The sequence below is a fragment of the Pinus tabuliformis genome, chromosome 6 (assembly GCF_031772625.1).
Source record: "Pinus tabuliformis cultivar Carrire ecotype Pingquan chromosome 6, CPIR1, whole genome shotgun sequence".
NCBI classification, from domain to species: domain Eukaryota; kingdom Viridiplantae; phylum Streptophyta; class Pinopsida; order Pinales; family Pinaceae; genus Pinus; species Pinus tabuliformis.
In genome coordinates, this window is record NC_142292.1 from 2,028,466,454 (window position 1) to 2,028,480,547 (window position 14,094).

Sequence of the window (14,094 nt, forward strand, 5' to 3'; positions counted from 1 at the left end):
TTCTAAGAGATGAGGATCATGTCTGTTTTAATCTTAGTCATTGATTAGAGACTTAATCTTGGCCGTTGATTCATCAACAGGAAAAGTATAAGAGGAGACTTGAGGCTCATTTGGAGACACACGGGCAAATAATCAGTATTCCAAGGAAAATCAATTCTCAAAGAGGAGATCGATTTCAGAGGGAGAGTTACAGGATGGAGGAAGAGGAGGGCATCAACAACAGTCAGTGATTGAGGAGGAGGTGACGCAGGGGCATTGAGAGACAACGCAGAGGGAGACGCAACCCTCACAAAGGCTGACGCAGAGGGACACAAAACCACGCAGAGTGACGCAGAAGTGGGAGAAGGGTCTCGAGGGTGTCAGAAAGTTTTTAGGGGAAAGTCACAGGTGTTTTCTCTCAATTTCTCTGTAAAATCATTGCTTGTAAAGCGATTGTTGCTGAATATTAATAAAACCCTCATCTGCTGCACCGGTTGTCCCACATTGGGTTTTTTCGGGGACAATTGTCCAAAAACAACTGTGTTGATGCGATTAGTTCTTGTGCATGTATATATTTTCTCTGTGTAATTATGTGATAACTGCAGTAGAATTTATTTTAATGTTTACTGAAGGGATTTCATAAATAACTTATCGTGAAGAATAAGTAGGAGAAATAAATTAGTTGTTGCAATAGAATTTTGGGTTAGGAATTTTCACAGTGTGATGGAGCGGCAAGGCAGTGCTAGAGTGCAGAAGTCTTTAGCAGCGCAGTGGAGGTTGTAGCAGTGTGAGAGGCACGGAAGAGGTTGCAGCAGCGTAGTGGCAGCAGAGGGAGTACAGTATAGCAGCAGATGTAGCTTCAGCATCACAAGGCTTCCAGACTGACCAGGATGTCAATGTTTGGGTGAAGTCAGGTACTTACTTCTCCATAACTGGGTTGCAGTGCAACAGTTAGCAGTGGCAATGCTATGGGCAGCATGATGCAACATGTTTAATGGATGTAGCAGTGGCATTGGCAGTGCTATGGGCAGCATGATGCAGCATGTTAAGAGGATGTAGCAGTGGCAGTGGCTGTGTCATGGGGAGTAGTACAAGAAGCAACAATGGAATAAATGTCGGGCAACAGGCCAAGCATCAGCATAGAGGACCAATGCAGAGGATCAGTGTGATGCTTCTATGGTGAAGCATTGCTAGAGCACATTCCTCGCTAAGAGGGAATGTTGATTTTTGGGTGGCATTGGATGTGCTCTAGCCATGAAATTTGGTGGAGAGGCTAAGGCACATGCGATCTCCAAGACCCAAAATCATTTGGAGAAATTCCATCCAGATGAAGAGATATTAAAATAATTAATATTTTTAATGGGTTCCTAAGTCTAAACTTAGGAAAATAAAAATATTAATGTGTATTAATATAAAATGGGTGAGAAAGTTCTAAGTGACGAGGATCAAGCCAGTTCTAATCTTAGTCGTTGATTAGGGACTTAATCTCGGTCGTTGAATCATCAACAGGAAAAGTATAAGAGGATGCTTGAGGGTCAGTTGGAGATACACCAAGAGAGATCAAGAATTTGATTTTCTAGGGCAGGGTTTGCTAAGGAAGTCGAGTTAGTGATCAGAGTTGCAGCGAGGGGCAGTTCAGCAAGGGATTTTCATCCGAGGTTGAATAATACATAGCAGAGAAGCATTGCAGTGCTGGGAGAGACAGCCCAGGCCCTGGAAGGGATGACGCAGAGACCGTAGAGTTGACGTAGAGGATGCAGAGGCTGACACATGCAACGCAAAAGCCGTAGAGGTTGATGCTGGGCCACAGAGGCAACGCTGGGGAGATTCTGTGGGGCAGATTGGGAGCAGATTATTAGACTCTGAGCCGAGAGAGGGTGACGTAGCTCCTGGAGAAGTGACGCAAGTTCTAGAGCAGTGCGTGGAGCAGCTTTCGCTGTCCAGCATAGGGAACAGTGGAAGTCACTATGGGGTTTGATCATCCAGTTACTGATTTGCCAGAATATGTGTCTACGGATAGAGGTACTACTGCCGAGGATATTCTCTGTTGGGTGAGCCATTTCTGGCACCCTAGTTGTATTCACGAAATCTACCTAATAATACAAACCCTCTATATGTTGCATTGGTTTTCCCGAATTGGGTTTTTCTGGGGACGATTATCCAAAAATAACGTTGTCCCTTGTGTTTTTGTTTCTGTTTACTTCAGTGCATCATCTATATATCTGTGAAGGCTGCAATAGTGTTTACTTCGATGTTTATGCAATTAAATAACTTGTTAATATAAAGAACAAGTAGGAGATTGTAAACCAATAATTACAGTAGGGGTTTTTGTGTGTTAGATTCAGGAATTTTCACAATCCAAGAGTTTGGGCACCTCGAGGATCTTGCCCACGCTTCTGTAGTCCTCTCGATTACAACTGCAAGTATCCCGACCTCTTCTCTAGAGGCGCATGAGCACTCATGGCACAATCGTCATCAATCTCGACATCCTTATTTGCCTTTGCTGGAGCAGCCTTTGAGTTGGAAGCTTCTCCCTTGCCTTTCTTCCTAGGGCACTGAGAGGCATAATGTCCCAACTCCTCACAGTTGAAGCATTTGACCTTGGAGATGTCTTTATTCTTCCTCTTCTGTAGCCCTTGCTATCCCGCTGATGCGAGAGTTGCATCCTCCTCCTCCTTGATTCGAACTCCCTTACTGCTACTCCCTACCTTGGTCAATCTCCTGAGCTCTTCCCGTCGGAGAGCTGCCCATATCTCCTCCTAATTGGAGAGAGTCGCTCTGCCCAAAATGCTTTGGACAAACGTCTCCCATTCCTCGGATACTGCATTCAAGGCAGTCATGACTAAGAAATCTAGATTTGGGGTAGACCCCACGGAAGTAAGTTGGTCACGAATCCCTTGCAACCTGAGAAGTAAGGAATCTATCTCCTCTCCTTTCTACATCTGATATGACCTCAACTGATTCTCCAATAACATCTTCCGCTGCACGGAAGAGCCCTGGTATAAGGTGGTCAGGGTGTCCCACATCTCCTTTGCTGTCTTTTTCTCAGCAATATGTGGTATGACATGATCCTTGACCCTGTCTAGGATCATGCATTTCACCTTTGCCTGGGCCTCCTCATACTTCTCAGTTGCATCAACGTCAACTAGGACAGCTACTACTTTCAAGGCATAGTCCTTGATGCGATGTTTATCCAAGATTGCCAGGATCCTGGCCTTCCAGATGACAAAATTGGAAGCCCCATCTAATCTGTCTTGATCCCTCAATCCGTTCACTGCCATCTCTGCTCCTATTCTCTAGACTCCCTCTGGGTCCTACTTTCCTTCTCAGAAATCCTCCCGGGAATCGTAGAATCACTCCTCTCCAATCCTCTTTTCCCGTTGCAACTCGGATTTATATTTCTTGGCTAGAAATCTATGAAGGTAGTGCTTCCCTCTACCTTGGTTCAACCTCCTTAGACACTATTCTGCACCGATTGAAACAACGTCCCACCAGCAACACAAATCAAAATCTACACAACTCCCTTAGCCCCAACAACTCGAAGAATCTGAGCCTTTCTGGCTCTGCGCAATCTCTACATGTCTTGAATCTACTCCTCCCGGCCAACTGCGTCAATCCTTCCTGGCTCAGAAGGATGGCGTGGCTCCATGTGAGCCTGATCTTCCCTCCTATGCCTTTGCGCTGGTTCTGATGGCTGACACAACTACCACATGGGCTCCTCCTAGCTATTGCGTCTTCCTCTCCGGGCTCAGAAAGGTGACGCAGGCATTGCATGAGCCTCTGCATCACACTCTCTGCACTGCGTCACTCCTCCTCTTTCCTCTTCAGCTCTGGAACAACTTTGTCTCTCGGGACAGCTGCTTCTCTACTGCAAAATATCAGATTTCTCGGCTAGTGTCTTCAATCTCCTATGATCTGCAATCCCTCTAATACCATGTGAAAATTCCTTAATCTAACACATCAGAAACCCCTACTACAATTACTAGTTTACAATCTCCTACTTGTTCTTTACATTAACAAGTTATTTAATTGCATAAACATTGAAGTAAACATTATTGCAGCCTTCACAAATATGCATATCATGCACTAAAATAAACAGAGACAATAACACAAGGGACACCATTATTTTTGAACAATCGTCCCCGAAAAAACCCTATTCGAAAAAACCGGTGCAACATATAGAGGGTTTGTATTATTAAGCAAATTCGTGAATACAACTAGGGTGCCAGAAATGGCTCACCCAACAAAGAATATCCTTGGCAATAGTACCTCTATGCCGGAGACATATTCCGGCAAATCAACAACCGGATGATCAAACCCCACAGTGACTCTGGCTGTTCCCTATGCTGGACAGCAAAAGCTGCTCCAAGCACTGCTCTTGAACTGCGTCACTCCTTCAGGAGCTGCATCACCCTCTCCCGGCTCAGAGTCTTTTGATCTGCTCTTGGTCTGCCCCACAGAATCTCCCCAGCGCTGCCTCGAGGCCCATCGTCAGCCTCTGCGTCTCACTGTGTCATCCCTCTGCGTCCTTTGTGTCAGCTTTATAGCCTCTGCGTCAGCCCTTCTAGGGCCTGCGTTGTCTCTCCTGGCACTACACTACCTCTCTGCTATGTATTATTAAGCCTTGGATGAAAATCCCTTGCTGAACTACCCCTCACTGCAACCTTGATCACTAAATTGATTTCCTCAGCAAACCTTGCCCCAGAAAATCGAATTCTATGATCTCTTCATATGTCTCCAACTGACCCTCAAGCCTCCTCTTATACTTTTCCTGTTGACAAATCAACGGCCAAGATAAAGTCCCTAATCAACGACTAAGATTAGAACAAGCTTGATCCTTTTCACTTAGAACTTTCTCACCCATATTTTATTAATACAAATTAATATTTTTATTTTCCTAAGTTTAGACTTAGGAACCCATTAAAAATATTAACTATTTTAATAACTCCTCATCCAGGTGGAATTTCTCCAAATGATTTTTGGCTCTTGGAGATCTCATGTGCCTTCGCCTCTCCACCAATTTTCAAGGCTAGAGCACATTCGATGCTACCCAAAATCAACCGTTTAGAGAACCCAAACCCTAGAGCTAGGGTTTCCAGCCATCCTTCAGTGGAGCCTCCAACTTGATGTAATTCAGACAAATATTAACAGCATTCATTAACTAATGTTGGCATCGCTGACAACACCATTCAACATACTATGCATTAAGAACTTGAAGATTTCATCGACATGACCTTATCCTGGTTCTCATAGAACTGGTCACTTGAACTAACACAAAACAAGTGCTATTTGACCATGGATATCACAAGTTAATCCTTGCAATTTATTATTTTAGAAGTTAAACTCAAAAACAACCATTATTATTTTCTCTAATCAACCATATTCTGTTTCAATCAGTGTTGCACTAATTGTTATTGGGATAATATCGGCGCGAGGAAAAAATCGGAAAAAATCGTAATAATCGGGAAAAAATCGTTTGGTACAAAAATATTCTTTTTTTTTCAATTTTTTTAATATCTAAACCATCTACAACATAAAATAAATACATTGACACATAAATATGATAAAAGAACTAATATATAAGATGTTTAATATCATTTCTAGTGCTAAAATCACACATAACAGTGAATCATGTCCTGAATAGTAAGCCCTGACTCCTGAGTCCCAACTCAACCTCAAAATATCAACAAAAAATATAATAATGTATCTCATATAATGAGTCATAATGTCATATACAATGAAATGAACCAAATAACTAAAGTCTAATACTACTGATTTCCTTTGCCCCTTTAGATGTAGATGTCGGTGGAGTTGGCAGGCCGCAGTAGACTATGGAGTCTGCTGTGCTCTAGAAGCTGAAAAACTAGGAGCTACAGGAGGTAGACCACGTCCTCTACTTGTGATGGGGGTAGCTTGGGTCACCTCCTCCTCCACATACAAAAAAAAAATTCCCACGATTTTTTCCCAAATAATCGCAATGTTTTCTAAAAAATCGCCTATAAAATAAAAGTCCGAGTACTAGTCACGATTTTATCTTTTTGCTTAAAAAAGTGCGAAAAAACGATAATATCGTGATTTTAACAACATTGGTTTCAATACACTAGTTAGAGTTCCACAGGTCAACCTAACAGGTTGGGAACGAACCTATCCTAAGCTTTAAAGTCACGATAAGGTTATGTTACTTGAAAGATTGAACAAATGCCAAATGGTTTATCAAACAAAAACATCCATTTCCATGTGAAGTTTGGCTCAGCCAAAGGTGGTTCCAACTTCCCACTGATAAGACTGACTGGTTGAAGGCTAGCTCCCCATTTTTACTAGCGATTCAAATTCTATGATGATAGAGTAAGGTTCAACATGAGACAAGATTCAAAAGGCCCAAGGAACAAGATAATTATACTATAAATGCAAAAAGAAAAGTACAAAACCAAAAACATACAGGATATGTCTTTGCAAAGAAAAGCAGATTTTCCAAACATATAAAGCCAGCTCCCCTGCAGCATGAAAAGCACCAAGTATTACATACAAGAGCTAGCTAAGAAAAGGCTACCAACTATATATACAGTAAAAATATTTAAAGGAAGAAAAGAAGAAAGGAAATAAGAAAAAATATAGTGAAACAGAAGTAATGTTGGTAATAATAAAAATACCTAAAATCAGTGGATGGATCTTTTCCCTGCCATCCCATGTCCTTCCACTGCTCTGAAATCAAACCATGAAACTCTCGTCCGGGAAAAGCAGCAAACCATAGAGCCTTTAATTCCTCCTGTAATCAATAATAAAGATCAACTACACTCAAGTATGAATTTATAAAAACCAATCCCTCAGACAATTTTGACTGTAATTTCACTTACAGAGTTTCATCATCCCAGTCTTGACTTGTGCAAGGACAAACAAAAGAAAGAACCATCAAACACAATGGCAACAGAAACAGTAAATTTCAAAACAGCAATTTTCAGTTGACTCTAACTTTTGCATCTGTTGCAACAACAATATTGGAATTTGTCAGAATTCGTTCTTTCTTCGACATCAGAATTCAGCAATTGCTGATACTGGAACATGTTTTATTTAGCAGCTCAAATACAGATATATGTAGTTCCAACAACAGAGTGTTAGACTTCGCATAATTAGCTGATTATCATACAATTAAAAACTGAGTCACATTTAAATATATAATGCATCAGTTAAGTAATATGCAGGTGGAGCTTCATCAACCATTAACCTAAGAAATACTGTGTAAGGTATATATTTCAACATTGGTTTGGAATGAGGATGAAATGGTAGAGGGAAGTCAAAGATGAAGAACTGGTGGACTATTCCTCAGATCCACTAGAAAGATTTTCACTATTAGAGAGGTTCTAGCGTGCACTTGGAAGCATGTGAGGGTTAGATCCTGCACGGATCTGGTTTCTTTGTCATCCTGCACAGCAAATTACAAAGTCTTACATCAACCTGGGACATCAGAATGTGAGGTCTACCTTAGCAAGGTACCTGTTGGTGGTGTATTAGGTTTGGAAGCATCCCCTATGACTTTAAAGTTTAACCTACATACAAACAAAACCTCCACACATCACATCAAAATGGACAAGTGTGATTGTCAGGTTCCCTGGTTGCATGAGAACTGCTTCCAGCCTGTCCAAAACCCGTCCCCAAAGTTTTTGTGTTCTAGGGAATGGTTCTAAAGGAACAAGGAGCAATTGTAGAGTTGCTTCTCCTGGCACTCTATCTGTGAGTGGTATGTTTGGGAGAGCACAGAGGTTCTTGGTTTGTTAGGGAAAGCTGAATTTGAGCCTCCATGAATGTTGAACTGTGAAGATGAGGGAGAGATTGAGACAGGTTGCATGGCTTTGAGGGTTGTCCTTCTGCAATGGTGGGAATAGAGTTGAGTTAGATCGACTTTTCATTATTGTTAATTCATCGTCCTCTGCAACTTTGCTGCTTCCTTCATTCACTACCAATTTTTAAAACTTGGACTTGGACTCAAATTCGGTCGAGGATCAACTTGGACTCTGATTGATTTAGCCCGATTTGATTTCAATGTTTCAATTTACTAAAATATACAAAAATACTTAAATTTTAACAAAAAATATATATATTTTAAAGAATTCAAACCATTAGAGACAAAATATACGAAGTCTATGTTAAAGTCAGCTAGGATAAGTGTCTTCCACATTGGCTTGGGGATAGCATGTGGGAGAATATCCTAAAGTGACTTGGGAAATAAATTAACTTTGAGATATAAAATTATAAGATAAACTGCACTTTAAGTTAAGTCAATGAGAGATTGTTAATTTTAGGTATGTTCTATGCTGAGAGCAAATTTGCTTCAATTTTCCATATTAGTTCAATATCAATTCCAAATTAGCAATCACATTTAACATAATAGTAAAATGCAGATAGAACATAAACATAAATCACAGAAGACAAGCCAAGACAAGAGGACACAAGATGTGGCGCCAGCCAATGAAAAACCCCAGTGTGGGGAAACCCTTGATCAATTCTTCTTATGTTCTTCAATAGTTCAGCAGAGAGAGAGATAGTACATATACATTAGAAGTCAACATTTGACTTGTCAAAATAATCGCAGAGATCTTCACTAAGAAGATAACACATTAGGTAGCTGATCTGAACTCAGGTGAAGGCATACTGCTTCAACTGATTCTCCAAGGTGATTCCATCACCATGCTGCACCCATCACTGTGTTGCATTCAACCATGCTGCAACTATCGCCATGCTGCATCCTTGTTAGCTGACTAATCCTCAACATAGTAATATTAACCAGTGTTGTTAAAATCGCGATTTTTTCAGCTTGCCGATTTAATCGCGATTTTTATACGAAAAAATCGCCTATTTTTTTTTTGCCGATTTTTATTGAAAAAATCGCGCTTTTTTCAAAAAATCGCGATTTTTTCGAAAAAATCGCGATTTTTAAAAATCGCGGGGGATTGGGACAGCGCGATTTTATAATTTTTTTTTTGGTTTTTCATTTGGTCATTTGGGTTTTTTCATGCAATTTTTTTTGAAAGAAACAAATAATTTTTGAGTGGGGCAGCTTAATGATAAAGTCTAGGCCCTAGTATGGATATGCTATTCATGGTAATGTTAAATTTTTAAAGTAAAAGTGACATTCTCCTTAATCTTCATTTTCATCCTTTTACTTAAATTTTAACATTACCATGAAATGACTCAGGATGTTTGAGAGTGGTTCCAGCCTCATTGGATTTCATATGGAGAAAGTAGAATTTTAGATTTCATTTAAAATCCAGCAGACTTATCAGTTTTTCAGGATTTCAGGATTGGGAGATTGTAATGTTTCCAAGTGACACCACCTGCTCGGGCTACCCCTGCCACCAGTAGAGGACGTGGTCTATCTCCTATAGCTCCTACTTCTAGTTCTTCAGCTTCTAGAGCACATCAGACTCCACTGCCATCTCCACCAGCACAGGCACCAACATCTACATCTAGAGGGAAAGGGAAAGCTGTGGCATTTTCTCGCAAGAGGGGCAGAGGAAATCAATAGGATTAGACTTCATTTTATTGTCTATGACATTATGACATGATGAGATACATTATCATATTTTTTGTTGATATTTTGAGGCTGAGTTGGGACTCAGGAGTCAGGACTTACTATTCAAGACATGATTCAATGTTATGTGTGATTTTAGCGCTAGAAATGATATTAAACATCTTATATATTAGTTTTTTTATCATATTTATGTGTCAATGTATTTATTTTATGTTGTAGATGGTTTAGATATTAAAAAAATTGAAAAAAAATGAAAAAAAATGAATATTTTTGTACCAAACGATTTTTTCCCGCTTTTTTCCGATTTTTTCCCGATTTTTCCGATTCGTTCCCCGCGCAGATTTAATCCCGCTCGCGCTTTTAACAACATTGATATTAACCCATGACAGTATCTTTGTCCATCTGATAGGCAATCCTGAGAATAGCCTTGTTGCTAGCTATGGCCTGTGGCCTAGCCTAGCAACAAGATAGACCTCCAGTCCTTTATCAACCAGCCTCCAAGCATCATAAGAACTTAACTCTGCTGTCAGCCCTTTCAAAGAAGTGTCACCAAAATGTGACCTCTGTAGCAGCCAAGAAATTCTTATCACTGTAATCCGAGTTCCCACAAGATGAAATACTTGTCCTCCGAATTTGACACTACAAGCCATCCAAACTCGTATTGTACCCATATCACGCCTCATTACCAAACATCCCACTGCAGTTTATCCAACCTTATCACTGTATGAGATCAGAGATGAATCTGAGCTTCTGTTAACTGATGTTAGTCCTAGACAGAACTCTGCTATAACTTATCTTTCCTGTGATTACATCCAAAGATTGTGCTGCTACTATTCAAAGTTATATTCAAACTAACCTCTTCCACTGTCCATCTGAGATCAGAGATTGAGGCAGCATGCTTGAGACACCTTATTACAGCAAATAAGGGTTTCTTGAATCACTCTTCACTGTGGATAGAGGTCACCTCTTGACCTGCAGTTTAGGCTTCAGGACTACGGCTAAGATGTGCTAATTCTCCTTGCTTGAACAGCACCTAAATCATATCTTTGAGGACTGTGTATGAGTCTCTTTCTTACTGCGGATTAGGAGTTCATTAGGCCCTCTTTGACTGTGTCTAGCTGTGTATGGAGGACTGCAGCTAGGGCTTTTATGTGGCTCCCTTTGACAGCATATAGAGGCTCCCTTTGACAGCGAATGGAAACCTCCTTCATGACTGTGTTAAGTGCCTCCTTTTGCTGCATACACTCCCTCAATGACTGCGGCCTAGGACAGTGTATTAGGTTCTTGGTTGGGGCAGCGTTAAAAGTCTATCTTCATAACTGTGTTAGGCCTTCATCTCCATGCCAGCGTTAGGAGCTAGGGCATCTTCTTTAGGGCTGCATAGATCATTTTTTCCCATGACAACATCTAGGGCATCTCCTCTCAGGGCAGTGTATCATCTTAAGATCTCTCCTCCCACCAAAACCCAAAGACAAGTGGAGAGGAAGACATCACAAGAGGTGTGTGTCCAAATGACTAGAAGGCCACCTCTATTTATACTAAAACATTGAGAAAGTGGGGACAATTTGGTTGCTGGCCGACCTTGACGAGTTTTCCCATAACACAAATAAATTCATATCTCCACGAATACATGTCGGAATCGGATGATCTTTAGATCAATCCTACACCTCTCAACGAGAGGAATCCAAGAAAAATATCAGCTACCATAAATAAGATAACCCACATGGAGTTTGGCCCTAGTTGCCAATTTTAACAGAGATTAAAGCACAATTATTGGATCACGGGAGGCTAAGATCAAATCTCAACCATTGATCCTGGAGACTACTTGGAAAGTCAAGAGACATACCCATTTGGCTTTTTAAGTGGCATGAATCCCAAGGACAGCTCATTCATTCATTTGTGTGAGAGACACAAATGAAACTGAGAAGGAGGAGGGTACAAATCCCAAGAAGGGCACAGATTTTTAGAGAGGAAGAACAACTCAAATTCCAAGGAAAAGGTGCATGGAATTGTAGGTTGAGAGGGCATGAATTTCAAGGAGATTTCTCCAGCAGTTAGTGTTGAAGAATCTAGGGAACTTAGAGTTAATGAGATTCTTCTTGGCATGATAACTATTTGTGAGGTATTTTAACTTTTTCTTCTTAGCACAATCTTCACTTGTTATTATTAGAGTGTGTGTTCTTAGTTCATCAAATAGCTACCAAAACAAAGAGACAAAAACACAAGATGTTGGCTTTCTGCTAGAGCCAAAACCTCTCCCTCTTGGAGAGGAAAACCCATACAAAATTCTTCTTATAGAGATTCCAATTGACGAATACCAAGACCATGACCCTTGACCTATTATGCCACTCCAAGACCAAGACACCAATCCTCTTCTTTGTCACTGCTGAGATCATCATCATTGTTGCACCATGACTGCTCCTTCACCGAGATCTTCATCACTGCTGCACCATGACTGCTCCTTCACCGAGATCTTCATTACTGCTGCACCAATGCTACACCTTCAGCGAGAACTTTATCACACCAATGAGATCTCCATTCAGAGGTATATATATATGATAGCTGTACCGAGGTCTTCATCATTATCTTGACCTTGTCTTCATTAGGATCATGACTGATATCATGATTGCAATTATGCCGAGGACATGATTGTGTCTAGGATGTATGCTGCACCGAGATCCTTCTCATTATACCGAGACTATGAGAGGGTGTTACTGTGAGATCACCTAGATCCTTCACATCACACATGAGCCAAGACTATGACTGTGTTAGGTATGCTGAGACAGAGATCTTCAAGACTTCAGGGAGGCCGAGACTTTATCTGAGATACTCATCCGAAAACCACAGGGATCCTCCTCCATACGAAACACTGAACTGTTGTCTTCATCCGAGATTCCTGTACCACTTTACTTGTCTGAGATTTCAGAGAGGTATGTGAAGATGTCACTGTAAAACTGCGAGGGTATAGGCTCCTTTATATAGTTGTTTGTCCCTATATTTGAGCCAACATGTCCATTGAAAGGATGTGTCTCCATATGTGAGCCGACTTGATATTTATATATATTTTGAGGCCAACATGACTGCTTTCTACATTGTTTTGCTGGCTGACTTCTTGTGCTTGTCTTGGAGGATTGTGCTTGTCTTGGAGGGCTAATCTAGACACTAGGTTGACTCATATACATTTTATATATGCTCAAGAAGAGCTCTTCAATATTTTTCTTTGACTCTTTGACTTTCCTATAGCACTTTAATATGTGCTAGACCTATGCACTGAGCAAGAAACTCATTTTTATAATTTACAAAAATAATATTTGTTTTCTTTTACAAGTACAAAGATCAAAAATACATTTATGAAGACCGAACCTAATTACACTTTCTTCAACAGTTAGCAGCAAGCTACAGCATGATTTTCGACGGTAGATTCCAACAATTATTGCTGTTTGTACAACAGTATTCGCACAGTTTTCAAGGCATCTGGTGGCATGAAATTTGAGGCAAGTTTGTTAGATGATCCAAAAATACAATTTTATCATAGGTTATAAAATTAGAATAAAATAATTATTAATTTAAGATATTAAATTAATAATTATTATTCTAGAATGTTTAATTATTTAATGGAGACTTTTAGAATTAGCATATTGTTGTAACTAGATATGACTCTCCAAATGTGTCGTATCTTAGGCTCTATTTTAGGAGATTTGTTAGCTAGTTGGTTTGAATAGCATTTATTGTAAAAGGACACTTGTTATTTAATAAGTGATCCATAATTAGAGGTATTAGGACATGGAGCTTATAAATAGCTCATTGCAAGAGTGTTTGTGTTGTTCAGGTGTAAACTCTTGCAAAATCAATTATGTAATTGTTTTTTTCTGATTAATAAAATTACGTGTCTGAGAACACTTCTGCCATTATTGTGGTATCAGAGCTCCAGTAATGTTGCAGTTGATTTGAGGAGGAGATTCCAGCTCTATCAGATCGTGGAAAACTCAACTCCATTGAATTGATTAGCAAATGATTGGTATGGCATTTGTCCAATTTTTTCCTTTGATTAATAGGAACAAAATTTTATTAATGATTGAACAGCCCATTCAGAAGAAATAAGAGTTTTGTACTGCGATTTCTGGCCTGGTGACAGAGAATTTAAAATCTTGCATGGGTTCTTGGATCTGATGTTTCAATTCGTTTGAATTGTTTTGGTAAATTCTTGAGATGCGGTAGGAAATACGAAGATTTATGTTTATAGAAGCGAATCCATGCCCCGCAAAATTGGCATACCCCACTCATGTTTTATTTTTATTATTCAACAGTGGCATTTATTTACGGGAACACCGTTTGCAACATGTGTTTATTTTTTGTTTTGAGTACATAAGCAGTCTACCTGAAAAGTTTGCAGGCTCCCAAAAATCATTTCCCTTAAGTCCAGTCTCATTCCTACCATCAATGGATATACCTCTGGTTTCACCCAACGCGTCATTGCTCTGGTAAAGCTTTGACTTTGTAATTGGCTGGAGCAGTTCAAGAAAGAAATCTATAACAGCGCTGTGAAAGAACAGAGGAAACAACCCAGAAGCGAAAAGTAGTATTTGCGT

At 40.0% G+C, this 14,094-nt stretch overlaps 1 protein-coding gene across 7 annotated transcripts in view; it reads right to left on the minus strand.

Moving 5' to 3' along the window:
- Positions 1-14,094, minus strand: part of LOC149267391 (uncharacterized) — a 423,973-nt gene that overhangs the window by 75,752 nt on the left and 334,127 nt on the right. For all 7 annotated transcript variants that reach the window (XM_089432487.1, XM_089432472.1, XM_089432448.1 and 4 more), the window contains 2 exons: positions 6,630-6,745; positions 6,419-6,473 (listed from right to left, as the gene is read on the minus strand). In XM_089432487.1, coding sequence (XP_089288613.1) covers positions 6,419-6,473; positions 6,630-6,745 — 171 coding nt within the window. The remainder of the gene's footprint in view (positions 1-6,418; positions 6,474-6,629; positions 6,746-14,094) is intronic.